The following is a 25577-nucleotide window of genomic DNA, read 5'->3' as shown; positions in this document are numbered from 1 at the left end:
AGTAATAATAAAGCATGTAGCATTTTCAAACCTTTATTTTTAGAGGGGATTTTACATGATGGGTTTTAATTAATGTGTGTGTTTTTTAAAAACTATTTGTGCCCAATTATTAATAAATTCAAGCCCTGGGAATTTAAATTTTGCCATTCTGGATCTTCAGTGTCTATCCCACTCCCTTTTCCATCCTCCCTAACAGGAACTAAAATCCAGCACCCCAAACTTTCACCACCAATTGCTCCGCTAAACTTTGGAAAGCCCAATCTTCTAACATCCTCTGGATACATCTTCCCTCACTTGCTGTCTGGAAATCAGGGAGTTAATCCTCTGGGATGGTTTTCCTTTACATTGAAAGATCTGAAGAACATGTTAGTAAGGAGTTTGAAAAAAAAATCCAAGAGCGGATAAGATGAGGGAGTAGCTATTTAGCACAGGAACAGGGCTGGTTATTGTAACGTCGTTGTCGAATCAGAGAGCAGAGAAGAACTCACCGAAATGGATGAGTGAGCAGAGTATTCTAGTGGTATTCATTAGGCTACTAACCATAAGTTGTTGTCTCTTTTAGCACCGTTAATATACGTTTAGATCTATATTAGCACCTTGTCCCCAGGGGAAAAAACAAAACAAAAAAGGTTTAAAAATAAAAGGAAACAGGAGGTAAAAAAAGAAAAGAAAAGAGGAGGCAACAGAGAAGGAAGCTGCTGGCTTAGATCACGAGGTCCTTGTCAATGTCCTCTGCAAAAGGAGAGAGAGAAGAAGTTAAAGTCTTCACTAGCATTCAGACTATGCTGTATGTAACCCAGGCTAATGCCGCGTGGGTCTTTGTCCCCCTCTAGTGGTTACATCGCACAGAGACGTTAATGACTACTACTGCCTTCAAGCTATCAGACTCACCCCTCTTCTGACTCCTTTCTTGTTCAGTAAAAAGGCTGGAAAGGCATGGAGGGGCTCCAAAGGAGGAGGAAGATTCCCCTGGCACATGCCCTTTGAAAGCTCTGGGGGGCAGAGCTGGTCATGGAAGGGGCATGTTGTGGGAGGGATCACAGCATATAGCACATGCTTAATTTAAAGCCACTTCAGCACCCTTCTCCTCCTGAGGTGTGAGTTCTGTGCTGCTGAAGGCTCTCAGGATGGGTGCTTTTAGCTCATGTGGTAAAAGCTCCTCCTTTTAGACCTAAAGTTCCCAGGGATTCCTTCCCAGGTTCAGTCTCCACGGCAGATGACCCAATCGGGAGTCATTCCACACCCAATTGTTTTGTGGTGGATGCAGTGATCTGTTGGGTTTTGGCAAAGCTAAGCAATGACTCCCAGGTATGTGGGAAGTTAACAGGCAGATATTCGCTCAGCAACAATGACATCTAGGCAAGGTTAAGGGGGGGGTGTCACTCAGGTGCTCTCTGAAATAGCAACCATCGTGTTTATTGCCTCCGAAGCACTGCCATCTATTCTGATATTCTTCACTAGCACACGCTTTCTTTGGGGCAGGGCCTGCTATTTGCTATGTATTTGTACAGCACCTCGCACAACTGGGTCCGGCCTTGAGATGTAGAAACGTTAAATCATAATAAACAAGGCCTCGGTTGAAGGCCTGGGGGTTCATTGTGCTGGGGCTCATCAGCCTAATGAATCCGGTGCGGTTCAGGAGATACGCCATCCTTATTAAATAGGACTAGCGGGAATATGAACTAGATCCCTTTCAGTTTGCACCCGCAGCATTCACACGGGGCAGTTACAATGCAGCGCAGTACTGCGGGCTGTGGTTCCCTCCCCTGTAGTCCGAACTGCAGGGCCATGTAGACAAAAGCCCTAACGCCAGAAGGGGCAGAGCTGGGCCAACGCTGAGCACTTTTGAAAATCCCACCGCGGAGGAACCAATAGATCTTTTCCCCCCTGTCCCCATTGCCTAAGCTTCTAGGATTTTCTCCGCCCTGTTTGTGGCCGGGGCAGAGGTCACCCCAAGTAGGAGAGTGTTTTGACAAGCAAAGGCATTAATTCTATTTGTGCTGTTATTTATTTAGTGGCCAAAGGGTGCCCGCTGCCTTCCGGGCCGACAGGGAAAGATGCCCCTCACAGATTAGGACCAGGCTTTGTAAATGATGCACAAATCACCTCCTGCCTTTGCTGCTGCCTTCTCTTTAGCCCTTGGTCAGCGAGGATCTCTGAGAGCTGTCTTCGGACCAGTCCCACCCTTCCCTGCATTCTGCCTGCCCCTTCCTCTACCGTCCCCAGCTGCCACCAGGGCGGGGACAGCAGCTACTTACTCTCCTTGATGCCAAAGCAGCTGCCCCATTCCTCCAGGGCGATGTACTTGTCGTTGTCCAGGTCACACTCTTCAAAGAAGCGGGTGGTGCAGTGCTCCATGGGGATGAGAGGCGCTCGGAGTGGGGCCAGCTCGGTGTGAGACAGGTATCTGCCAGGAGAGCCGAGATGGTCTGAGCCCCAGGCCAGAGTCTCCCCAACAATGCACCACAGCCTCACTCTGCTGATGGGGCGGGGAGCGTCGCTGCACCCTCCTTCCCCACCGCCCGTGTGTGGCTTCTGGTACAGTGGGACTGCTGGGGCGGGGTGAGTGGAAGGGGGTGAGCAGTCTTCACAGGGGCCATCCCATGGGGCTGCTGTCTCTGCTCAGACTGCTTCTCCCTCTTCCCACATCCCCTGTCCTCCCCTGGGCTCAACTCCACGTCCTCCCACCCGAGAACACTCTCTGGACCAGCTCCAGGGCCCAATGGAGTTAATGGAGTCCATTGGCTTCAGTCTGCGCTGGGCCAGGCCTGGGCAGCAGGTCATGCGGCTGACATGGGGTCTGGCTAAGAGCAATGCCTTCCCTTGGAAACCGTCCACCCGGTGGTCAGTGACCTCATTCCCTCGACCACTCTCTGGCCACCTGAGCCGTCCAGCGCTGTCCTGACAGCAACACAGACACATGGGTGTTTATCCCGTCACAGCCCAGTAAAGGCAGGCATGGAGCACAGAGCGCAGAGGGTTAATGCTGGCTCACAAATCTCCCCCTCCGCTGCATGTATTTATAGCGTCTTATCATCCTCATCTTCACGGCGGGGCTCGGCATCCTTTTCCTTGCACAGCCCGTTCCTTCCTGCTAGCCTGCCCGTGCTGTGATCCGTCGCCATCTGGATCTGAGCCAGGCAAAGGGCAGGCCTGTCCCCGACAAAGCTCTGCTAATTGAGCCTTGAATACCTCAGCCCTGCCAGTCCCGAGCCCCATGCCCGGCTTGCTGAGTTCCCTGCCATCCTCCCCTGCATCGCCTCCCGCCATGCCAGTGCTGATCCCCACCCGGCTGCTTTGCCAGTGCACCGCAACCTGAACCTACCGATGTCCTGCCCGCTCCTGGGCTTCTCTGGAGCACAGAACTCCTGCAGCCATGTGCAGGGGGTCTGCAATGTGCACAGACACTCGGGGGCTGGGATAAGACCGAGACACCCAGTGCACTTGTGACCTGATCTGAGTGTGAGCCCAGCAAACCGGCAGAGAAAGGCCAGGGAATCAGCCCCAAGCCCCAGCTGGGAGGGGAGCTCCGTACCCATCAATGGGATGCTGGTCCAGCTGCCCGAATTGCCAGTGCACGGGGAAGATATACATGTTGTAGTTCTTCTCGAAGTCGCGGGCCAGCAGCTCCACGGTGTGCTCGCCGGCTTCCAGGCGCTTCTCGTTCTCGTGGATCTTTTTCACCTGTTAAAGCAGAGAGCTCGTGAAGCTGCCTGGTGACTGCGGCTGGGAGCCCGCCGCCTGGACGGAGCCGCCGGGGGGTCACTGTCAAAGGGGGACAAAGAGGCTGGCTGGGCAGGGGGTTGCTCTAGGACGATGGAGTGCTAACGAGGAAGAGTATTACTGGCGCGTGTGTGAACGGGGGCGTTCTGAGTTGCTCACTAGGGTGAGCTTTGTATTCACACGCCAGCCTGCAGCTAGGCTGGGATTCAGGGGCGCACCACCGTGTGCTGGCTGGAATCCACCTTGGCACTAGCGGAGCTCCCTGCAGGCACCAGGGCACACGGGATTGGGTCACGGCGGGCACCGGGGAGGGCTCCCCACACGCCCGGACACTGCGTCCCCTCACCTTGAGCTTCTGCTTCTCTGTCAGCAGGTTGTTGTCCTCGTCGCGCTCGTACAGGGTGACCAGCACGTTCTTGAGCCAGTCGCGCATACGCAGGGGGAACTCGGTCAGCTCCGTGTCCAGGCAGGGAGGAATGTCTGGAACCCAAGCACAGAGCCATCAGCGTGGTGCCCGGCCCGGGCCTCTCCCCTGTGGGGCCCTGCCCAGGCCTCTCCCCTGTGGGGCCCTGCCCAGCTTCCCTAGTGGGACCGGAACAGGACGCCCATTCAAGACAATGTCGCCTCCTCGGCCCTTGAGCCGCTGGGTGGGGCTTCACCTCGGCTCTGCTGTTTGCTGCGGCCTGCTACAGTTTATGTATCCAGGCATTTTTCTGCTGGGTTCGTGGTTGCATTTCTTCCCCCGGAGCAGCACACGCTGTCTTGGGGACACCCCTACCTCCCTCGGGGCTGCTGGGACCAACCCTTCCATGCAGCCCCACTGGTGGGGGCCCATGTACGATCCAGCCATGGTGGCGGAAAGGGAAGTCTCCTCTAATTCCACCATGAATCTCTGGGCTCAGTGCAAAAACCACCAGGCGGAAATCCTATTGCTGGAGGTCAGACTCGATGATCATAGCAGTCCCCTCTGGCCTTAACTTAAGAATCCATAAACCTGGTGGCTCTGTGCTGTTGTCTGCCACAGTCAAGCTAGCGTGAGCCTGCATTGTTTGCTGTCGCCCGGCGAAACCCCATCCCACCCCCTCTTGCTTCCCATCCTGTCACCAGAAACAGCGCCTGGGGCTTTGGTTTAATCACTTGAGCTTTCTGCTGCAGCTACTATGAGATGCTGTGAAGGAATCTGTTGCCCGCACGGGACGGGGACGCTGCGGGAAGCAAAACACACCAGCCGCTGTGCTGATCAAGCTTGTTTTGGAAAGAGCAAACCACCGATTTATTGGCGAGCTGCAGCCATCTGGGCCGGGGGGTGGGGGGTGGGAATGGGAGAGGCGTAGGAAAACTCTTTATATTTAGAAACAATTCAACGGTTCTTCTTGATCAGCCCCCTGCTACCAGGGATGTCTTCCTGAATGTCTTCTCCTGCTTGAGGGGCCTGCCAGCTCCTGCCACCTATTTCTCACCCGGAGTCCAAACCCTCGGTCTGTTCCCTGCCAATTGATTGCTGTGGAAATTATTCCGTCACCCACAGAGGATTAAGGATGATCGAGTAGGGAATAAGCAGCAGGAGCAGATGAAAATCTGATGGTATACAGATTCCATTTTCCTGCAGTGGTCCCTTGTGGCTAAAGAACATGCAGATAAATGTAGAGAACTGATCATCTGACATCTGGGTTTGTTGCTAAAGAGATTCAACATCCCTCCACCAGGTGTCAACGGCCCTACGTGGTTTACTTTACATTGTCCTTAAATGCCTGTGAGTTTAGCACCTGGCTCCTGTGTAAAACGGCAGGTCCCTACATGCAGCCCGTGTGGGCAGCTGGTTCTTTGGGCACCAGATCATCACTTTGAAACTCCCACTATCAGCAGGTGGCTGGTGCTGCTCCTAGAAACCCCAGCAAATGCAAATCAAGGTGCTTTCCCATACAGCCCTGTACATGAAGGGTCTCTGCATGGAGCATTGTGTGATAAGCTGCTGTCTACAAGCCTTCCCACCCCTGCCCCCTGAATAACACCAGCTGCAAGAAATCCAGCAGCATGTGGCTTAAGAGAGAAGTGCTGGATAAAATACAGAGGCCTCATTGTCACCTGGAGTTCTCTGCTGAATCATACTCCTGAGAGGCCTCCTATCCCCTGCTAGGTGCTGTCTAGCAGAGACACCCTGACCACAATAAGGCTATTATTCAAGGAGAGCTCGGGGGCAGGTGGGCAGGTCTGAACAGAACCCGGCTTTGCATTTGAAATGGGCATTCCAGGATGAAACAATCTGCTCCTTTCAGGCCTCCCGCCTTTCAGAAGTGCTGAGCCAGCAAAAAGCTTAGCGGTGGGGCTCGTCTAGTGATTGCAATTCCCTCTGCCCTGGCAGCTCCAATGAGTCCGCAGGCCGCCTTCCCTTTGCATTACATAAGCTGGCAGAGACCCTAGGGCTGGCTGCACCGGTTGTGGGGTCTGGGCACGTGGGCCGGTCACGGGCCAGGCTTGGACGGTGGGACCAAATGGAGAGCTCCAGCCCGCAGGGCACGCTGCGCCATTGTCAGCGCCTGTTGCGTGTGCTTATAAGATCAGAGGCTGGGGAGAAACGGTGCTGCCCATGCTTGATCCCAGTGGCCTTCCCAAGGATAGATGAGCGGTAGGAAAAAGCACGACCCTTAAGGCCAAATTCTGGCTGTTTCCCTGGGAGGAATGCTGGCGCCAGGCTGTAGTGGCCACACAAAGGTACCTCAAGCTCTTGTGCCGGTGCTGGGCAGAGGCAGGCAGCCAGCTCAGGGGGCCCAGTCCAATGACACTTACTGCTGCTTCATAAATGAGTAGCAGAGCCCTGGTCACATCCCCAGCCTGGCTGGTGCTGCGCCTTGGGGCCAGGGCATGCCACAGGCTGGCGGCATTCTACCTGGGTCCAGGGCGGGTGCCCGGGGGGGCTGAGGGACAAAGAGAGTCCCAGCACGTCCTTCCGATCTCCCATGCAGGAGTGCCCAGAAGGTGCTGATGGCTAGGTTGTCACAGTGGTGGAGCTGGACGCGGGTACCCATTTAGGATCAGGAAATGCTGCAGGAACATATGTTCTCCTGGCAGTCGCTGTCTGCTTTTACACTGAGAACTGGGGAGAATTTCCTGACCGCAGCCCATTCGGTGGGGCAAGCCCATCAGGGGCCTTAGAGGACAGGGGATGTGCTATCTTATTAAAAGGCAGGATCAGGAACCCCTGGCACAAACAGATGATCGGCCCCCGTCAGCCCTGACTGTGGGACCACTCCCCTTAAATGGTTACCTCCTCTCCCAGCTCATGGGTTCTAATGGAGGGAAGGGGAAGGGTCTTTCCTGCAGCCCCTTTACCCTTTCAGGATTTGGTTAGAAGGCGGCAGCTGATCCTTGGCTTGTGTGTGCCCGGCACTGGGAGTCTATACTCCAGCACCATGGACGAGCTGCAGGGTTGCAAGCCAGACATTGGAGATAACTGGTTGTTGAGCAGCGAGTAGATGTGCCATAGACACCTGTTAGGAGCTATGCGGGGGCCGGTTGGCCTCCTTACCCCTGTGAAGGTGCAAACTCACATTTGCAGGGCCCGATGTAGTCCAGGTGGAGCTTGTGTCCCTTCTTGGTGCCCTCCAGGGTGCACTTGGTGGCAAAGAAGTGGCAGGAGGAGTCATAGGTCTTGTTGTCAGTGCCACATACCTGCGGGGAAGAGGACAGAATATTAGAGAGACTCACGGCGAGTCAGCCTGGTGAACTCTTGGCCCTGACGCCTTCCCTACAGGAATGAGAGCGAGGCAACGAACTTATTTCAGATGGGCCACCAGATTGAGGAATTAGTGACCGAGGCCAGAATCAAACCTGTGACCCCGGGGGAAGACTCCATCTCCTATGATCAGTCTCCTAAGCCATTCAGGGCCGCGGACTGGTCGCCATGTGACGTACAGACAGCAGCTCGGCTTCTCCCATCCTTGTCCTCCTTAATAGCGCTTCATTTCTTGGCTCACCTTCTCGAACAGGCCAACGCTGGGTGGGCAGGTGGAGGGGTCTTGGCACACGCACATGGGGGTGTTGTTGTCGTCCACCTCGCAGATTTTGCCATGCTTGCAGTGATGGTTCTGGCAGGGATCTGAAAGGGGGCGGGAAAGCAAAGTTGGATCTGAGCCCAATCCCCCCTCAGGAGTAAGGGACAGATGTCTCTGGTCCCTGGGATGCTGCAGAGCAGGGAGGGGAGTGGGCAGGTGGGGAGTCACTTACTCTCAGCGACGATCTCCTCCACGTCCTCGGTGGGCTCCTCGAACTCCCCAACCTCCACCTGGACGGGATTGACTCCAACAGGCTCCTGGAAGGCAGGAGACTGGCTCAGCCACAGATTGGCCAGTGGGATACGGCGCATGGTCACTATGGCCAGAATTAGTACGAGAACTCGGCCCCCAGGGAGTGGACAGATTTGCAGTGCTCGATACTGAGCTGGCTGGGAAATCTGACCATGTGCCATTTAGCAGGTCCCACTGAAAGAGGGTGGGAGGGGTTCCACACAGAAGCCAAAGGTTGGACAGATAATTTACGGCCGGTGATGGGACACTCGATGGGGAGGGCTCTGAGTCACAACAGAGAATTCTTTCCCAAATGTCTGGCTGGTGGGTCTTGCCCACATGCTCAGGGTCTATCTGACTGCCAGATTTGGGGTCTGGAAGAAATTGGGTCCCCGGGTCAGATTGGCAAAGATCCTGGTGGTTTTTCGCTTTCTCTGCAGCATGGGGCAGGGGTCCTTGCAGGTTTAAACTAGTGTAAATTGTGGATTCTCTGTAACTTGAAATCTTTAAACCAGGGTGGGCAAACTACGGCCCATGGGCTGGATCCGGCCCACCAGTCATTTTAATCTGGCCCTTGAGCTCCCACTGGGGAGATGGGTGTGGGCCTTTCCAGCATGTGGGGGAGCACTACGTGGCTCCCGGAAGCAGCGACATGGCCCCTCTCCAGGTCCTACACGTAGGGGCAGCCAGAGGGCTGCACGCTGCCCCCACCCCAAGCACCGGCCCCAAAGTGTACAAGAGAGAGGCAATGCTGTGTCCTTTCATACCACGGTTGTAGGATCCTCCACTACTTCAATCTCATCTGGCAGGGCTTCCTGCTGGAAAGGAGGAAGAAGGGGGAAAGTGCTGTCAGAAACGTGACCTCCCCCACATCTCACATCTCCTTCCCCATGGCCCCCTTTTCACAGCCGAGCCCAGATCCTCGTGTGGACAGGTCAGCATCCTCAGGAAGGGGAACCCTGCCGGCTGGGGAAGCCATGAAACAGTGATGCCTTTTGTCTCTATTTCCCGCACCTTTGCACTTCTACACGCTCTGCCTGTATGCAGAGAGGGCCGCCGTTTGGTACTCAGAGCTGTGCCTGGCCCTTGTTCGCTTCGTCAATGCACAGCGTCACCGGACCAAAGTGGGACCTCTCCTGATGGAGAGAGGCAGCCATTCCCACGTCGTTGACATGGGATGCAGCCGTATCTCACCCCTTGCTGAGCTGCGGGAATTCTTGAGCTCTTGGTCAGCGTAATAGAAATGTTGTGTGGAGTCTGGTAGGGGCATGAGATGGGCGGAGGATGAGCGGGGGTCTATGTCAGGGCTGTGCCAGAAAAGAGTTCGGCTCGAAGAAAAGCCTTCCCCATCTGCTGCCCTCCGAGCAGCTCCAGCTCCACTCTTCAACGCAGAACAAGGGTACTCATCCCAAGGGCCCCTGCCTGGGAAGAGGCATTTGGGGGTGTCAGTGAGGCCGAGTCCCCTCCCACACAATTATTAATTACTGTTATTATGTATTCATTCCTTGCATTGCAATAAGAGCCCCGGTCACGGAGCAGGATCCCATTGTGCTAGGCGCTGAACAAATGATCAGAAAGAGGGTCCCTGCCTCACAGAGCTTGCAATCTCAGCTTGCTCTTCGCTTCCTCTCACTCAACCCTCTGGCAGCAGCTCCATGCTGGCAATGCCTCACTGTATGCACTCCCCCGACCCAGTGGCAGGGTGGCAGCTCGCAGAGAGCCTGTGCTTGCAGGCCAATGGGCTAATAACATTCATGACTCCCAATGTGCAGAGGAGAGAGGGGCACCTCCGTGGGCAGCTTCTCTTGGATCTTTGCTTTACTAGTGGAGACCCTCTTAAGATCTTCTCTACCTCTGACTTCACAAGGGGCATCAGGTTTCTCCAAGGGCCACTCTTGGAGCACCGCTTGGGCTAGATGCCCCAGTGGACTGGGTTACTGAATCTGAACTAATGTCTTAGGAGTTAAGCCTGGCTGAGGACGTTCCAGCTCCTTTGACTCACAGTCCGGCTGTATTGGAATTTCAGGTGCCAGGCGTCTGATTGCTAAATTACCCTCCCTACCATGTGGCTACTGGGATCCCAAGTGGTACTGTTCGGAGCAGCTCCTGATGGAACGCGTGTTGGTCTCCTGGTCCCTTAACCCCTTCACCAGATGTCAGATGGCCCATAGCCATTTCTGGCTATCCAGGAGGAGCATTTTCTCTCCCTTCCCAGCTATGCCCGGTTATTTCATTCAGAATCAAAAGGGTTAATGGCCATGCAGTCCTACCTTTTTGGCCTAGGCCCTGATTTGGGCTGCACCCCCTGTGAAAGCTCCTTGCCCTGGGGCGTGAGTTTGTGCAGGGGCTTAGAAGGCACATAATCAGTAAGTGCGCCATTCCCGTGGAATTCTGTTCTGTTCCCCCACAGGCACTTGTTCATGCTTTATTCTAAACCTCCCGCACAATGGCTCCATGGCTTCCTCCCCTCTGCAAGGGTTTACTGGGAGACAGAGAAGCATTTCATAGGAACCAGCAGATAAAGATTGGGCAGTGACCATAGCACCACAAGGATGTGGGTGATGGTTGAAGATGAGTTAGGGTCCCAAACCAATGGGAAAATGGGCCATGAGGTTCACATTAGCTTCTCCAGCTGCGAAAAGGGGAGTCACAATGGGGCTGTTACAGTTAGGGTCAAATCAGTGCCACGATGCAGAAAAAAACCCACCCAATACAGGATTTTCCTAGGCATTTACTGGGGAGGTGTAAGCAGTGATGAGCTGCCAAAATCTTAACAACCGGTTCCCTATAAAAAGTTCTGATGTAAGGGACGTGCCCCAGTATGTATTTTTTGTACCAACCGGGTGACCATACGTCTGTATTTTCCCGGGAGGAATTTAAAAATTCCTCCCGGATGGCGATTTAAGAACCAAAAGGCCTGACCTGTCCGGGACAATACGGGCGTGTGTTAACCCTCCCTAAAGTTCTTTTTTAAAAAGATGGGCCTGAGCTAGAAATGAGCTCCGTTTCACAGGTGTGGGTCCCCGCCACGCCCTGGGGGTGTGCTAGGGTGACCAGATGTCCCGATTTTATAGGGACAGCCCTGATTTTGGGGTCTTTTTCTTATATAGGCTCCTATTACCCCCCACCCCCTATCTTGATTTTTCACACTTGCTGTCTGGTCACCCTAGGGTGTACACATGTGTGGGTCCCAGCTGCTCCCTGCCCCCCTCATTGAAGCAGGTGTGCAGAGTTACTGCCCTGGGAACTGCAGGGCACCAGTGGACGTGGGGCCAGCTGCAGACAGGGGCGTGGGGCAGGGCTAGCTGGAGGCAGGGGGTGCGGGGCTGTCTGCTGGGAAGGGCAGGGGGTGCGGGGCTGGCTGGAGACAGGAGGGTGCGGGGTTGGCTGGAGGCAAGGGGGTGTGGCAGGGGCTGGCTGCGGGCAGGGCAGGGGGTGTGGCAGGGGCTGGCTGCGGGCAGGGCAGGGGGCACGGGGGTGGCTGGAGGCAGGGGTGCTGGAGGCAGGGCAGGCGGTGCGGCAGAGGCTGGCTGCAGGCAGGGGGTGGTAGGGGTGGCTGGAGGCAGGGGCTGGCTGCGGGCAGGGCGGGGGGTGCGGGGGTGGCTGGAGACAGGGGCTGGTGCGGGCAGGGCAGGGGCTGCAGGGGGTGGCTGGAGACGGGGGCTGACTGTGGGCAGGGTGCTGGGTGCTCACGGGGAGAGTGGCTCGGAGCAGCCTGAGCAGCAGGACACAGCCCCGGCCCAGCAGAGCAGCCGGGGACCCACCCGGCAGCAGAGGGAGCCCCAGGGCCAGGGGAGCAGCAGCAGCACCAGGGCTCGTGCCCAGGGCCAGGGGGCAGCCCACATGGCTCCCGCAGCGCAGCGCCCCCGGCAGCCGGAGGAGGAATTACACCACTTCCCGGCCGGAGCCCATGAAAGCCTCAGCGCCCCCTGCAGGGAAGCGGGTTAACAACCGGTTCTAAAACTGCTCCAAAATGTAACAACTGGTTCGCGCGAACCGGTGTGAACCGGCTCCAGCTCACCACTGGGTGTAAGTTAACAACCTTCTACTGGTGGCAGTGCCCCCCAGTGAGAGCCCTGGCACAGGGACTGCCTGTTCTGGGAAGGGAAGGTGGCAGGATGAGGGTCAGGCACAATACTTACAGGCGTTGCCAGTGCCGTGCCAGCTAGGCAGAGAAGGAAGAAGATCCAGGCCCGCATCTTTCAATGAAGCCTGGATAAACGGGAGAGAAAAAGAACAAGGGTTGGACATTAGCATTACCGAGTGAAGCTTTATCACCTGCAAAATTCACGGCAGGAGGGTATCTGGGTCACTGATTCCCCGGGCTGGGTCTGCAGAGAGCTTGGATGGAAGGTGGAAAAGGCCTTCACGAACTAGGAGTCCAGCTAATAACCATGAACTCATGTCTGCAGTGTTTTTCATCTAAGGATCTCAAAGCACTTTATAATTATACAATGGCCAATTACATTTTTTTAAATATTCCTGCCCAAAAAAAAAAAAAAGTTGGCTTTTGGGTGCAAAACTGAAATTGAAAACTGTCTTCAATGGGGGGGAAAAACGGTTTTTGAACATTGAAAATTTTATGGGAAAAACATGGTTGGGTTTTTGGTTTCCATTGTTTCCCTTGAAAATTGCAGAAAATTTCCCAGAAAATTGCAATCAGAACGAAAATCTTCAGCAAAAATGTTTATTTGGGGCAAACAGTTGTTTTTCATTGAAGAAGATTAGACTAGCTCTAGGTATAGCATATACAACTTCATACAGCATCATACGTCGTTCCATTCAGAGAAGAGAAACTGGGGAACGAAAGAGAAAGAATAAGTCAGAGTGAGACCAGATGAGAGAGGAAGAAAGAGAACACTCCAGGATGAAGCTCTAACCTCTTGTGAACCCTATACAACTTTTCCAGACGTTTTAGAAGTTTCAAGAAGTCCCAGAATTCTCTAAGTTCTCTCTCTCTCTACAGGTCATTAGGCCTCAAACCTACCCGGAAGATGTCTACCTTCAAGATTGCAGTAGTGCACTTTATTTTAAAAGTCAAGCTAATCAATCTTGACTCCCTGCATGATGCAGTGTAGGCAAACCAATGTCCAGCCTTTCGCCTGTAAAACATATTGGAGGCTCTACAGTATCTGCATCTGTCTTCTAAGGGGACTCAGTGGACTTTGTGCGTGTATCTCAGATAAGTTCATGAAGGCTCCCACTTATTTTCCAGTACCATTGCTCACTCTCAGGGCTTGTCTATGCAGTGATGTTAGTGCTCAGTGACCTAGGGTGAATTTGAAGCGCACTAGCTGCTCTGTACTCCCAGTAAGGGCGCTCTCACTGCACACTAGCGCACCCTCAGATGGGTTAGCTTACTACACTTCCAAAGAGCATTAAGCTAATACGCACAAAGACGCTTGTAGTGCACAGTAGGAGTGTCCACACAGGGAGTCAATGTGGAGTAGCTAGTGCACACCAGCTACTGCAGGCTTTTCCCCCCGTATAGACAAGCCCTTAGTCCCCTCAGTGGGCTCCCGAGGCACTTTCTGCTCTCCAGGCACCAGCACAAACTGACTCCCAGAATGAACTGATAGCCAAAAATGCAGGGACTCCAATATCCTGCCTGTGCAAGTCCCCTGTGCTATCAACAGGAGAAGCTGGGCCCAGAGCAGGGCTGGAATTCAGCTGCTGAGGACAATGGCAGGGCATTCTCTGCTCTGGACCTGCCTGCATTAGCAGCCAAACCATCTCCACCCTGTTTGAAAGGACCCTGGTCAAAGGGGCTGGGGCATTGCCCAGATCATTTTCTTTTTGTACACAGGGCCTTGGTGTTTGCCGAGCATGGCTGCTGGTGTGTGAGCGGAGGCAGCTCACCCAGTCCCTGCATTCCCAGAGGGCTGAGATCTTTGTTGCCGCTCTTAACTTTTTATCTCCTGCTGTTGCATTCAGGCCTGCAACCTACTTGGCCTTCTCCAGCTGAGTAGTGTCCCAGTCCTTAGACAGACAAACTGAGGAAAATCCAGGAGACTGATGCCCTCTGTTGATCCACCGACCGGTAGAGCAGGGACTGCAACAGTGCAGGCTCCCCACACTGCCCTGCCAATGGGCCTCAAAACTGACTTGGAGAGACTTTGAGAGGACTCTGGGTTGTGTCCCGGGCCGGGGTGAGGGCTTGAGACCAGCTTTGCACCCTGCAGAAACTGGGCTGCTCCAGGTACCAGAGTGGTGTAAGTTGGAGCAGCCTGGTCTGCCGATGGGCCTTCATGCCGCCCAGAATGTCCGTAGCGTTCCATGCTATGGCCCTGCCCCCTCTTCCGGTCACTCCTCTGCCCCCAGCCCATTTCGTCACTGGGGCTTGCACTGGGGACAATGCAAGGCTGCCCATGGCGACCCTATGTAATGCTTGCACTTGGGGAAGTCTCCCCAGGCTGCTTGCAGGCGCTTTGTAGCCCCTGTCCACCGCTGGAACGGAGCACAGGGGCGGGAGGAGGCGGCAGAATCCTTCCCCTTCCCCCTAGGACTGAGAGGGGAGATCAGGGTCTCAGGCCCATTCAGTGCTTGGGTTCTCTGCAGGGCCTGCCAATAGCGGGCCAGTTAATGCCAGCTGCAGTGAGTCTTGTTTTAAATCCATCCAAAGCGAGAGTGGCACCTGGGAAAATCAATCAATCCTTGTTTTCCCCCGCTGTTTCCTGTGTGGAGGGATCAAACCCCTCTGAGTGTGGAAAGGAGAGGGTGGAAAGACCTAGGCTGGGTGCTGAATATGCAGGCAGAGGCCTCACATCTGACGGTGGGACGGAGCAACGGTGTGAGCGGAAGTTCTCACCGCCGCCTCCCTCTCGGGAAAGCAAAAAAACCCAGCGTTTGTCCCATGCCTTCCAAATCGCTTTCCCATCCGCCTGTCTCTGCTGGCAGCTGTCTAGGCTGTGACGCTCTGAAAGAGAGCTCCCCCCTGGTAAGGGGGCAGAGAATTACTCAGAATAAAAGTTCCCAAGCTGGTTCTCAGCCCTTGTCTACATTGATGGCCACCATCTCTTCGGCAAATCTGCTAGAACCCCCCATTTTCACTGCTGCAACCTAACCCTGCCTGCAACAGGGAGGCACTGCACCAGTGCAAATCCCGGCTGAGAGCAGCTTTGCTTGTTTACACTGGGGGGGTTGGAATGGTTTGTCTATACCAGTGGTAACTGGAGCTAATCCCCAAGGTAAGTGAGAGGTGAACAAGTCCTGTGTTTTAGGAGGGGACAATCAAGAGTCCTTCTCATTGTCTGTCTGTCTTTTAGCAGCTCGAGGATGACGGCTCCTGCATAGCCTCGCCCTGCCAAAAAGCTAACGGCCGAAGACCATCTAAGCAAGGCTGGCTTAACTCAGATAGATTCTATTGCTCTCTTCTTGCCTAAAACAAAGTTGGAGCATCTGCCTTTCATAAGAAAAAGGACATGGGAGTGCACAGAATTACACTGAGCTGTGCCCAGAAAGGCTTAGCTAAATGTAGCTGCGTGACTATTTAATTCACCAATTACTCCAGCCAGGATCACTTCCCGATTGCATTGGACAAAGGAGAATGCCCTAGATTCCCTATACGCAAAATGATATCTCACCTAGCCACAGAGCGGCCTGTTTTCATGCTTTTTAAAATGCAGGCCGTTTTAGCTACAGGTACATTGAAATCTATTTAAAATAGCATGCAGGCCTGTAGCGTAAGTGGGAAGACTGGCTGAGCATGTAATATTTCACAATTTACAGACAGTGACATATTTCACACAGGCGTGACAGATGTATGGATATACTCCCCCCCGGGATGCGAGAGAGCCGTGGTACCGTGGATTTCGGTGGGTCTGCACGGTAGCCAATGGCTATAGAGCAGCCGCTGACATTTCGGTATCAGAGGCTCTTGTGCTGAGAAGCAGGGGGTGGGGGTGAAGGGGAAATCTATTTCCTGCAGTTTGGCTGCTGCTTAGTGCGTACAGGGTCCTCCCTCCGCCCCCATCCTCCTGTTCTGTACACCAAGTCCCTTCCTCTCTCCTTTATTTGCTCTGGAGGCTGCTGAAAGCTCTCCTGGTCGCTGCCAAGACCTGAAGCTGAGGTCACTAGTTCTTCCCCTTTTGATGGGCATTTTGGGTGGAAAAGTACAGCCGATTCTGGCTGTTTCCTCCACCGCTGCCGTCCCCTGGCTTGTGAGGGCTTCTCTTGTGTCTCTCTTAACAGGGGTTGTTTGGCTTGGAAGTTGCCTTTTGCTCCATTCTGTCCAAGGCATGGAAACTTCACCGTGCTGAGCACAGAGGAAGGGGGAGTTGAATGGGGAGAATGGGCTTGCGTTGAAAAAGTGCAGCCCCCCCAACCAACCTGGATTGCATGTAGATCATGTCCCCATCTCTAAACCCGTCCAACATCAGAGGATTGTGCTGAGCCGGGGTCTCTGAATCGGATGCTCACTAGAAGCCAGGAGACGCTCTGAGGTCCCACTGTTGTGTTTGGAGGAAGGGGGGACTTGAATAAACTCTCCAGGCAAACAAGCACAGCATAGATGTCTTGCGCCCAAGGCAGGAAAACAAGTTTATTTAAAAAACAAAACTAAAAGAAACTCTCATATACCCCCAGCCTTCGAGAGGAGCTGCACTGAGACTTTGCACTGAGGACTTTTCAGGGTCTGGAAGACCCGTGCTGCTTAGCAATGCGATGAATGGCCCTTCCTAAATGATGAGTGGGATGGATCACTTGATGATTACCTGTTCTGTTCATTGTCTCTGAAGCACCTGGCACTGGTCACTGTCAGACTGGGCTAGATGGACCTTTGGTCTGACCCAGTATGGCCGTTCTCATGTGGTAATATAGCCCCTCGGCAATAGCTCCACCATGCTAGTGCTGTAGCAGAAGGTTTTCCACCATGGTGTGAGTCACAGAGGATACTTTCCCAGTTCTCTGCCTACCATGGAGAGGACAGGGGCAGCACAATCTTCTTTGCAGGCTCTCAGGGTATCTATTCATCCCACCACGTCCAATGCATGTTCCTGTCTCCAGTAAGCTTCGCCCTGCGTTTCAGCAGATGGTGATGCTCGGGCAATGCTTGGGGAGCTGCAATGGCTTGTTCAAGTTTCCACTGAATACCTAATGCCCTCCCAATACTACATCTTGCAAGTTGGTGCAATGGACAGAGACTGTGACCAGACTCTGAGGGCAGGTCAAGGTGAGGATGCCTTGAGAGCCCTCATGAGATGAGAGAGGAATTTCTGAAAAAGCCCATGGGACATCCCAGGAGCTCAGTGACCTAGGCTACCATGAGAGACTTGGTACCTCTGCCTGGAAACCCCTGGCTCTGACCCAGCCGTGGTTGGAAGTGCCTTGAACCAGCAGAAGAAGAGAGAGCCTCACAGGGCTCAGCATTCACCTCTCTGAAGTATTTGGAATTGGCATTGCTGGGCTCTGCCCTTGCACATGGCTCTCCTCAGCCTTTAGGACCGGGCATTAGAGGCAAAGGTGAAGGGATGTAGCATAGGGATACTTTGGAGGGGATAAAACAGGGCTGGTGCCGAGATCTAGCATGTCGAAGGCTCCGTTCCCGCCCAGCCCACAAGGAACAAATGAGGAAAATGAAGCTGACCCAGCAGCATCACACATAGGAACAGCCTGGGTCAGACCTATGATCTGTCTAGCCCAGTATCCTCTTTCTGACAGTGTCCTGTACCACAGCTTCAGGGGAGAACACTGACAACCAGGACCCCTCCCCGCCCCCCAGCATGGCTGCTGAACTCCAGGTGGGTCTGGGAAGAAGATGGGCGCACCTCCTGTGGATTTCAGTGGCTGACCCACATACAGCGCTTGTCCAGGATCACCAGGCCTCTGATGCTCATGAACAAGGCTGGCTTCCTGGTAGCCGTGGTCATGACTTGCTGAGAGTTGCTTGTCCAGAACAGCTCGCACCATTCCTACTATGTTTGAATATCACTGAAGTCTGGGTATAAACAAGCCCGACTCTGTGGCTAATTGACAAGGTGTTGGGGCAGCCAATGCTAAAAATGGCAGGAGCCCCTGGATTAATTTATCCCCTGAATCTTTTCACAAACCTGCTTTTTTTTGTTACTGTTTATGGTGTTTATTACGTCGGTGAACCGAGACCGGGGTCACGCTGTGCTGGGCACAGTTCAAACCCAGCACAGCTGAGATTCCAGGAGCCTGATTCTGTGCTCTGCCTCTCAGAAGGTGCAGCCTGGGAGTGGCGGGGGGAGAGAGGGTGAGCACTGAGGGTCAAATGCTGCGTTTGCACCGCCCTTATGCTGGGCTGCTCCTGGATCCAGCCAGGGCTATTCTAATTCACAGCAGCCGCCATGCCTGGCAGCCTATAATCTGCTCTGCAGCTCAGAATAGCCAATCTCTGGACATGCTCCCACTTTCCATGACACACGTCCTCTCATCATTGGCCATGTCCCTGCCATGCCCTTATGGGAACTGCACAGCAGGGCCACTTCCTTTGGCCTTATGCTGCCCCTGTGCTGGGGGGAACTCCCCTGCAGTTCAAATCCCCTGGCAGAAAGGTTGGGGGGAACCAGGGAAGGGGCAGAATCTGCCCCATTGTCTTTCAAATTGTTCACGAATTTACTGCTGCCTTCGTGTCGGGGATCAGAAATGTTTGTCGTTTGCTTGTCTGCCTTTCTCAAGTGGCTTTGCTATAATATCTAGCTGCTCTGCATTATAATCCTGCAGCGGTCCTGTGTTGTCTCCCCCCTTGGCCTGGTTTAGTTTTTTCTGTGCTCAGCTGGCCCCATTTGGCCTCTCCAGGACTAGCACCTCCCCTCATCCTCATCTCTAAGGGATCCTGCCGTTCTCCTGACCCTCACCACCCCTCTTTGCTGCTGCGGCTGCTCCCTAGACTTTATTATTCTCCTACACGCTTGAACTTCGCCATCCATCTGCCACAATCCTGGCCCCAGTGGGCTGCACATTCCAGATACTTCCCTTTCTTTGTTTAGAGAAAGGCAGTGTGGTCTAGGGGCTAGGACACTAGACTGGGACCCAAGAGACCTGCCTGCTGTTCCTAGCCCTGCCGCTGAACTACTGTGTGACCTTGGGCAAGTCACTTCACCACACTGTGCCTCAATTTCCCCTCCCACCCTATGCTCTGTGGGGCAGACTGTTTTCATTTAGTGTCTGCACAATGCCTAGTAAAATGGGGTCCTTGATCTCAGTTATCATAATATAAAGGATAATACACTTGTGTCATTGATAGCGAATCTTTTTTTTTATTATGAGGGTTTTATTTTACCAGCAAGAGTTGTGCATAAACCAGGATTTTGCTAGTGAAATATCATCACTGTTAAACCCTGAGTATGACCCCTAGTTCCTACCCTAGGACACCTTACACTAGTGAGGAACTAGGCCTAGATCCCACATGTTCATCTAAAAAGACACTCCTATATTCCTCCCTGGGGATGTTACTTTAGGAACATAAGGGCATCAGGACTTGCTCTGCTAAACTCAGGAAATGCTGACTGCTCTGTATCCGCTCAACCAACCTCTAACATAACTCATCAGGACTAGCCATGAGCCTGTCTCCTCACCTTTCCGAAAACACTGAATCTCTCACTGGCTGTTAAACACAGCTGCCACGTTTCACTCCTGAGGTGGCTGCACTTTGCTGGTTGGCAGAGTGATTCCAATAGGTGCAATGCATAAAATCAGGTCATTAAATGTATAAAGCACTTTGGGTCAAATTTACCCCTCTCTAACACAAGGCCTAGGCAACACTTGGCTCCCACTTAAACCCTTTCAGAATACCCATTTGGATAGGAGTCACCACATAAAGATACGACCATCATTAGCTTAGCTCCCTCCTGAACCAATCACCTTTCACCACTGTTTGAAATATATGCATACTGCGAATAAACTTAGAAGAGCACAAGAGTTGAGATGGACAAGGCTTCCACTAAGTCAACTTTGTCTTGGTGTGAGGTCACCGAATTCACAGCCAGATGAGACAACTCTTCGGAGGCTGGCCTCTGCCTTGTTGGCGGGTTTGTGTTAGCTCATAGCAGATGCTAGCAGAGAAGTTGTCATGTTCTTTATCATCTGTTCTGTATAAGAGACCCTCAGACTGGAGGCCTTGGACATCTGTAGGCACTGGGCCAGCAAAAGAGGTTTGCTGATGGAAGGGTAGTCTCATGGGCAGGAACTAAAACAAATCCACATATCACTTCAAATTAGGCTCAAAATGGCAACTCCTTTACTGCTTTGAAGCTGCTCACTTTTTAAATTTTACGTTATGTTTTAGTTTCGTTGGTTTGTTGCTTTTAAAATAATCAAAAAGCTTTCCCCGCACCCAATTATATCCTGAAATACGGGGTACATTCTACACTGCATTTATTAGTTTTGGACAAACTAATTTTGCACTGAGTTCTCTTCAGAAGCAAGTGACTCTGAGGAGACAGAACCCAAATATCTTGCCCCCCTCTGCCTCTCCTCTCTCTGGATGTTCTCCTGGAGGATGAGAAGGAACATCTGGGGGCAGGACAACTGGACAGCCTTTCCAGAGGGGAGTCATTTGGAAGCTATGACGTAGTCCATGTGGCAGACGCCCTAGGCCAAGGTTACGTAAGTCCCCTAGGATGCCACGTTTAGTTCTGGGTGAGGGGAGGAGAACGGTGCTGCTCAGCCTATGAGAGGCCTCCCCCTGTAGTCCAGTTCAAGATATGCAGACAGGACAGAAAAGCCCAACCCTCCTCCAGCCTGAATCAGTTCCTCTATGTGATGCACCAGTTTAGTGCTTTGAATAAAATCTCTCAGTGCCTGCTCCTGCTCCATTTACAGTCCAGGGGAGTTTTGCCATGGAGCTCAGTGGTAGCTGGAGTTGGCATGTGGTGAGCCTGGAAATGATCGTCTGGCCGGGTTCCTTGACAAAGTATTCTGGGTTTTTTAGAGAGCTAAAATGATCCTTTGTTGCTTTTCCTTTTGAGCCTAATCAGCAAGACCTGGGGCACCCCCCTCCTCCTGCACTTACATAATACAGAAGAGCCTGAGTGCAGGCTGGGGTTACAAGAACAGCACATTTCCATCTGTGGGCAGCAGTCTGCAGCTGATAGCTCGGGATCCGAGATGATCTCATAGCTCAGATAAAACTGCTAGGGACTAGGAAAGCTGTTGGTTAATGTATGGCTTGATGGTGCCATTTTTTGCAATCTGGATGATTGATACATTTTGAGAGTAACTGCAGTTCAATTTCATCTGCTGAAACAGCTGAGAAACAGATGAATGTAAAGATCTATATCGCCACTCTCTGCTCGTGATGTCCTTAAGGAGTCTAGGCAGAACCTATTGCTATTATAGCATAGACTGCTGTTGTGGCTGAGAGCAGAGGGTGTGGTCTAGTGGTTAGAGCAGGGTAAGTTAGTTAGGTGATATGGGTTTCATTTCTGACTCTGCTCCAGATTAGTTTTGTGACTTGGGGCAAAATCACATGTTAACTGCTCTCTGCCTCAGTTTCCCCTCTGTAAAATGGTGATAATAATACTCACCTCCCTCTCTCAAGCTCTTGAGGGTCAACATATGAAAGGTGCAAGATATCACTGATTGTGTGTTACTAATATTGCCTTAGTATTTATTAGTGATCAAAGGCTCTGCAGCATCTATAATAAATTGCAGCTCCTCAGATCAAATAAAAGGGGATGAGGATATCAGTGAAAAAAGGCCAGCATGTAGAAGTATAGCCATATACCAAGCACGTCAAGACACAGGAGGAAAACAACCATTACATAAACATAACGGGAGCACTGTGAACCCACTGCGGTTGCAGAGCCTGAGCCATGCAAACAAGGCTCTTTCTCAATCTGATTTAACAAATCAGTGCTGGGGTAAAACCAGGTTTTAGACTAAGTTGTTTGCTGTAATAAATGTGAAGTTCATGTTGAACAGTCTTTGGTTTGACAGTATTTTTGGTCAGGTCCCTTTTCAGATTCCATGCCAGCGAGCCCAGCTGTTTCACGGGGGGCTGTCAGCATTCAGCACCAAATCTCAGGAGAGAAGAAGCAGGAATTTGGGGTTGGATGGAAGCCTGGATGGTTCCCAACACCTGCAGAAACTCACCTCACCTCACCAGCACACCCACACCTGCACTATGCTTAGAGCCAGGTGGAAAGGCAGCAGCCACATCCTTAGATTAAGACTGACAAAAAACTTGTCCATAAACAAAAAATTGTACTGCCATAGGGATACCAGAATAGTTAAAGCGGTACAAGCCCTCGAGTGTGGCTACAGGAATACTGGGATAAGGGTGCTTACAAAGACATAACTCATTCCTCTTTCCTTTCAGGAGTAGGGTATAACAGTACAAGCACCTTTATCCTGATGTAACTTTGTCCACACTCGGGGTTGTGCCGACTTAACTAGTTCAGTAGAAAATCGCACCCCCTTGTGGGAATAGTTAAATTGATCCCAAATCTGTGTAAGCCAGGCCTAGGCTATCAGTCAGGCGGAATTAATACCCACGCGGTTTAGCCCTGGCTCTTAGCTTAAGTGGTAATTGAGCCAATAGTGTCACTGCCACATGGAACAGTGACTTGTTAATTTCTCTTGGAACGCGATTGAAGAGCGGGTTTGAAAGCAGCCCAGGTCAGAGAGGACTTTCCATGGACCTTGGCAGTCGGACTGTCGAGTGCTCTCAGGAGGCTCACAGCATCATGCAGGATCGAGCCCTCTGTGAGCCACCTCTCTGACTTGGTTGCTTCAGGAGGTAGGTGCAATCCGTCTGTCAAGCTCTGAGACTGCTAGGGCTAAATGGATGGGTTTAGCTTGGGAGAGGTGGAGCCAACTTCAAAGGGAGAAGAGAGGTGTTGTGGTGAATTGCAAATATTTAGCGCTACATTTCTGTGGGCTGGGTTCCTCCACCCCCTACTCACCATGAGCAGTATTTTACTCCACCGTTCATTTCAGCAGGACTCCCTGTAGAGCAGGGCACTACCCAACCTGAGTCAGGGGGCAGAATTTGGCTCTATCTATTTTCTGATCCATTTCTTGGACTAAGCTACCCAGTATAAGGAACCAAAGTAAAGTTGAATCCTTCCCAGTGAATTACTGCCCTCTGCCTGGGACACAGTCCCCGTGATGAGGCAGAAAATACTCTCATTCACTTGGGCTGGACTCCTGTCCTCATTCATACCAAATGCAGCATTCCTAGGGTGGAGGTGTCATTCACTTCAGAATAAGGATATTTCAGTGCCTATTGCAAAAATACCCAGGCCCTGTTGCCTCCTTAGGTGTTAGAATGCGACATCTCCTCTGAACCAGCGTACGCACACTTGAGAGGAAAAGCCAGGAGAAGACTAGAAAGGAGGAAGGGGAGAGACAAAGAGACGGCCCGTTAAAGCCTTTTGGATGCTGCACAGAGACACCCTTGGACTTTGCAGCTTCTAGACAGGTTGCAAAGGCTCAGCAGAACGTTCCCCCAAGGTCCCTCTGAACATCCCTCCCAGCCTTCAGCAGCTTGTCTGAGCCCAAGGTCCCTCTGAACATCCCCTCCCCGCCTTCAGCAGCTTGTCTGAGCGATAAAGGCTCTACATCCTGGCTCCAGCAGAGGACCCTGCAAGGGTTTCCATGGGAGCCAGCATTCCAGTGGGGGTGAGTCATGTCAGAGGAGAGGTTTTTGCAGGAGGTGGGGCTTGCAAAAAAGTTTGAAAAGTTGGTCCTCCTCTTTCCCCCGCTTTCCCCCCTCCCCATCTCCTGCCTCTGCCTATGTGGCAGACAATGCTTTGTTTTAACTGTTTCACAGAACACTGCAGCCATTTATTTCCATTTAAAGCTATTTCTCCCCCCCGTCTCTTCCACCCTTCCAGGAGAACAATCTGTTGCAGTTTCCAATTTGTTCCTTTACGTTTGTTTTTGGTTTTTTTCCGGGTGTTTTAACTTGATAAAGACAAAGTACTCAAATTCAAATTCACTGGAAGATCCTGCCCTTCAGTCTGAATGGGAATTTAGCCACCATCCAGCTGAATTTTCTTTTCTTTGCGGTAATAATGTGTCCATGCTTCTGAAACAAAGTTTTTCTTCTGGGTTGTGGGGGAGGCAGTTGGACTGCTAAGGCAGCTGCTGCCTTTAAAGAAAACAAGTGGTTTGTTCTTCTGGACAAACATAAATAACGGAAGTGTCTGATCCTTATTTTTAATGCCTCTCAACTGGGCTTTAAAAAAAAATAAATTCTGTTTTCTCTTCTGCAATCCCTGTCCTTTACAATTTAGCTAGAATTAAACAAAACAATTAGAGGGATAAGAAGAACTTGACATAATTTCAAGAGCTGTTTGGAAGAAAAAGAATGAATAGAATATCTTTCTTTGAAGGAAAAAGAAAAGAAATGAAAAAGAAAAAAGAAGTGAATGTGGTAAAAGGTTCAGGAGAACAAAATCTGCAAAACTTTGTTTTTTCAAAAGCATGGGACACCAAGGTATCAAATGACAGTATGCTGCCCCAGGACTTAATTAATCAGGGCTGATTTATAATTAAATCTGATTCTCAGTGCAATAAATGTGATGTGCCTGCAAGCTGGTACTTCACCTCTCTCTAAACAAATAAATCAACAGATATCTATTTGTAGCAACCGAAAAACAAAAGAAAGGAACAAGGATGAACTGAACAAGCTCAGAAAAGACTGCAAACTCATATACAATATTTCCGATCACATAACAGTTAACACTGTTAATCTGCAACTGAAAGGTAATAAGGTTTTCAGCTCTGGAAGAGAAAGAATTCAGTGAGTTTTAGATAGAGATAGATAGATAGATAAAGCACTGGTTTATCAACAGAACCAAGCATGCCCCCTTTATCTAGGAATAATGGGCAGAACTTTCTGTACAGTTAACAGTTCAGACTCCTGTAATTAGACGCTTTGCAGGAATTGATCAGATTAGCAATAATGAAGTGATGAGAAATAATTGAAATAGAGAAAGGACAGGGAGAAGGGTTTTGTGCCATACCTCGCAGACAGGGCAGTAGAGATGAGAAAACTTCAGGCTCTCTGAAGGTCTGAAGGAATCTGAAGGTTTTAGAACCAGGCAAGAGGAAACCGTTCAGTGCACTGGGCAGGGTTTCGGTCTCCCTCTCTCCTCCTCCTCTATGTTTTCCAAATCTGTCTCTTGCTCTGCTTCACTTTCTCTCGGGTGGGCTGTCCTTACTCCCCCTCTCCCCTGCTTCCTCCCAAAATGTATTCTGAATCCACAGCCTAAATTCAAAGGATAAGACCAGAGCAGTCAGAGGAAAATGGGGCTGTTAGAGGATTCCCAGGGATGCCCATTGCCCCATTTTCAGCTGAGCTATTGCCTGCAGTGCTGCAATGAGTTTGCCAGTTCTCTGGGGCAGGCACTGTATCTATGCCTATGTTTGTGTAGTGTATAGGACAATGGGGCCCTTATGCCCCTTACAGCCCCTATATTCTACCGCCATATGAATATTAAATATCGTTAGAAAAACATTCCAGTCTGGATCAGTTTGATGGCTTAGTCCATCCTTTGGGATACCTAATGGGATAGAGCATAAGGGTTCTGAGTGCTCGGACGGTGTTGTCTGTTCTTGTGGGCAGTTCTCTGAAAACATCTGCTCCTGTGCAGTGGCAGT

General features: G+C 51.8%; 1 protein-coding gene across 2 annotated transcripts; it reads right to left on the bottom strand.

Annotated features, from left to right (window-relative positions):
* Positions 1-329: 329 nt before the first annotated feature.
* On the bottom strand, positions 330-25100 carry SPARC (secreted protein acidic and cysteine rich). 2 transcript variants are annotated; one of them, XM_074960265.1, is made up of 10 exons: positions 24941-25100; positions 12149-12218; positions 8774-8824; positions 7948-8032; positions 7698-7819; positions 7272-7392; positions 4070-4203; positions 3536-3684; positions 2259-2407; positions 330-732 (listed from the first exon to the last, which is right to left on the bottom strand). In XM_074960265.1, exons 2-10 carry the CDS (start codon positions 12203-12205, stop codon positions 704-706), a joined length of 897 nt encoding a protein of 298 aa, XP_074816366.1. In that variant the 5' UTR covers positions 12206-12218; positions 24941-25100; the 3' UTR covers positions 330-703. The 2 variants fall into 2 exon arrangements, with proteins under 2 accessions (XP_074816366.1, XP_074816367.1); XM_074960266.1 differs by having other exon boundaries at positions 8774-8821.
* Between the last annotated feature and the right edge of the window lie 477 nt (positions 25101-25577).

The sequence above is a fragment of the Natator depressus genome, chromosome 8 (assembly GCF_965152275.1).
Source record: "Natator depressus isolate rNatDep1 chromosome 8, rNatDep2.hap1, whole genome shotgun sequence".
NCBI classification, from domain to species: Eukaryota; Metazoa; Chordata; order Testudines; family Cheloniidae; genus Natator; species Natator depressus.
This window is presented reverse-complemented; position numbering and strand designations above follow the sequence as displayed.

Bases quoted from the DNA above. Each gene is read 5' to 3' on its own strand.
- SPARC (XM_074960265.1), bottom strand. From the start codon at position 12,205: ATGCGGGCCTGGATCTTCTTCCTTCTCTGCCTAGCTGGCACGGCACTG. The intron at 8,825-12,148 runs GTAAGTATTGTG...CCTCCTTTCCAG, and splicing joins GCACGGCACTGGCAACGCCT to CAGGAAGCCCTGCCAGATGA. The intron at 8,033-8,773 runs GTATGAAAGGAC...CCTGCCTTCCAG, and splicing joins TGGAGGATCCTACAACCGTG to GAGCCTGTTGGAGTCAATCC.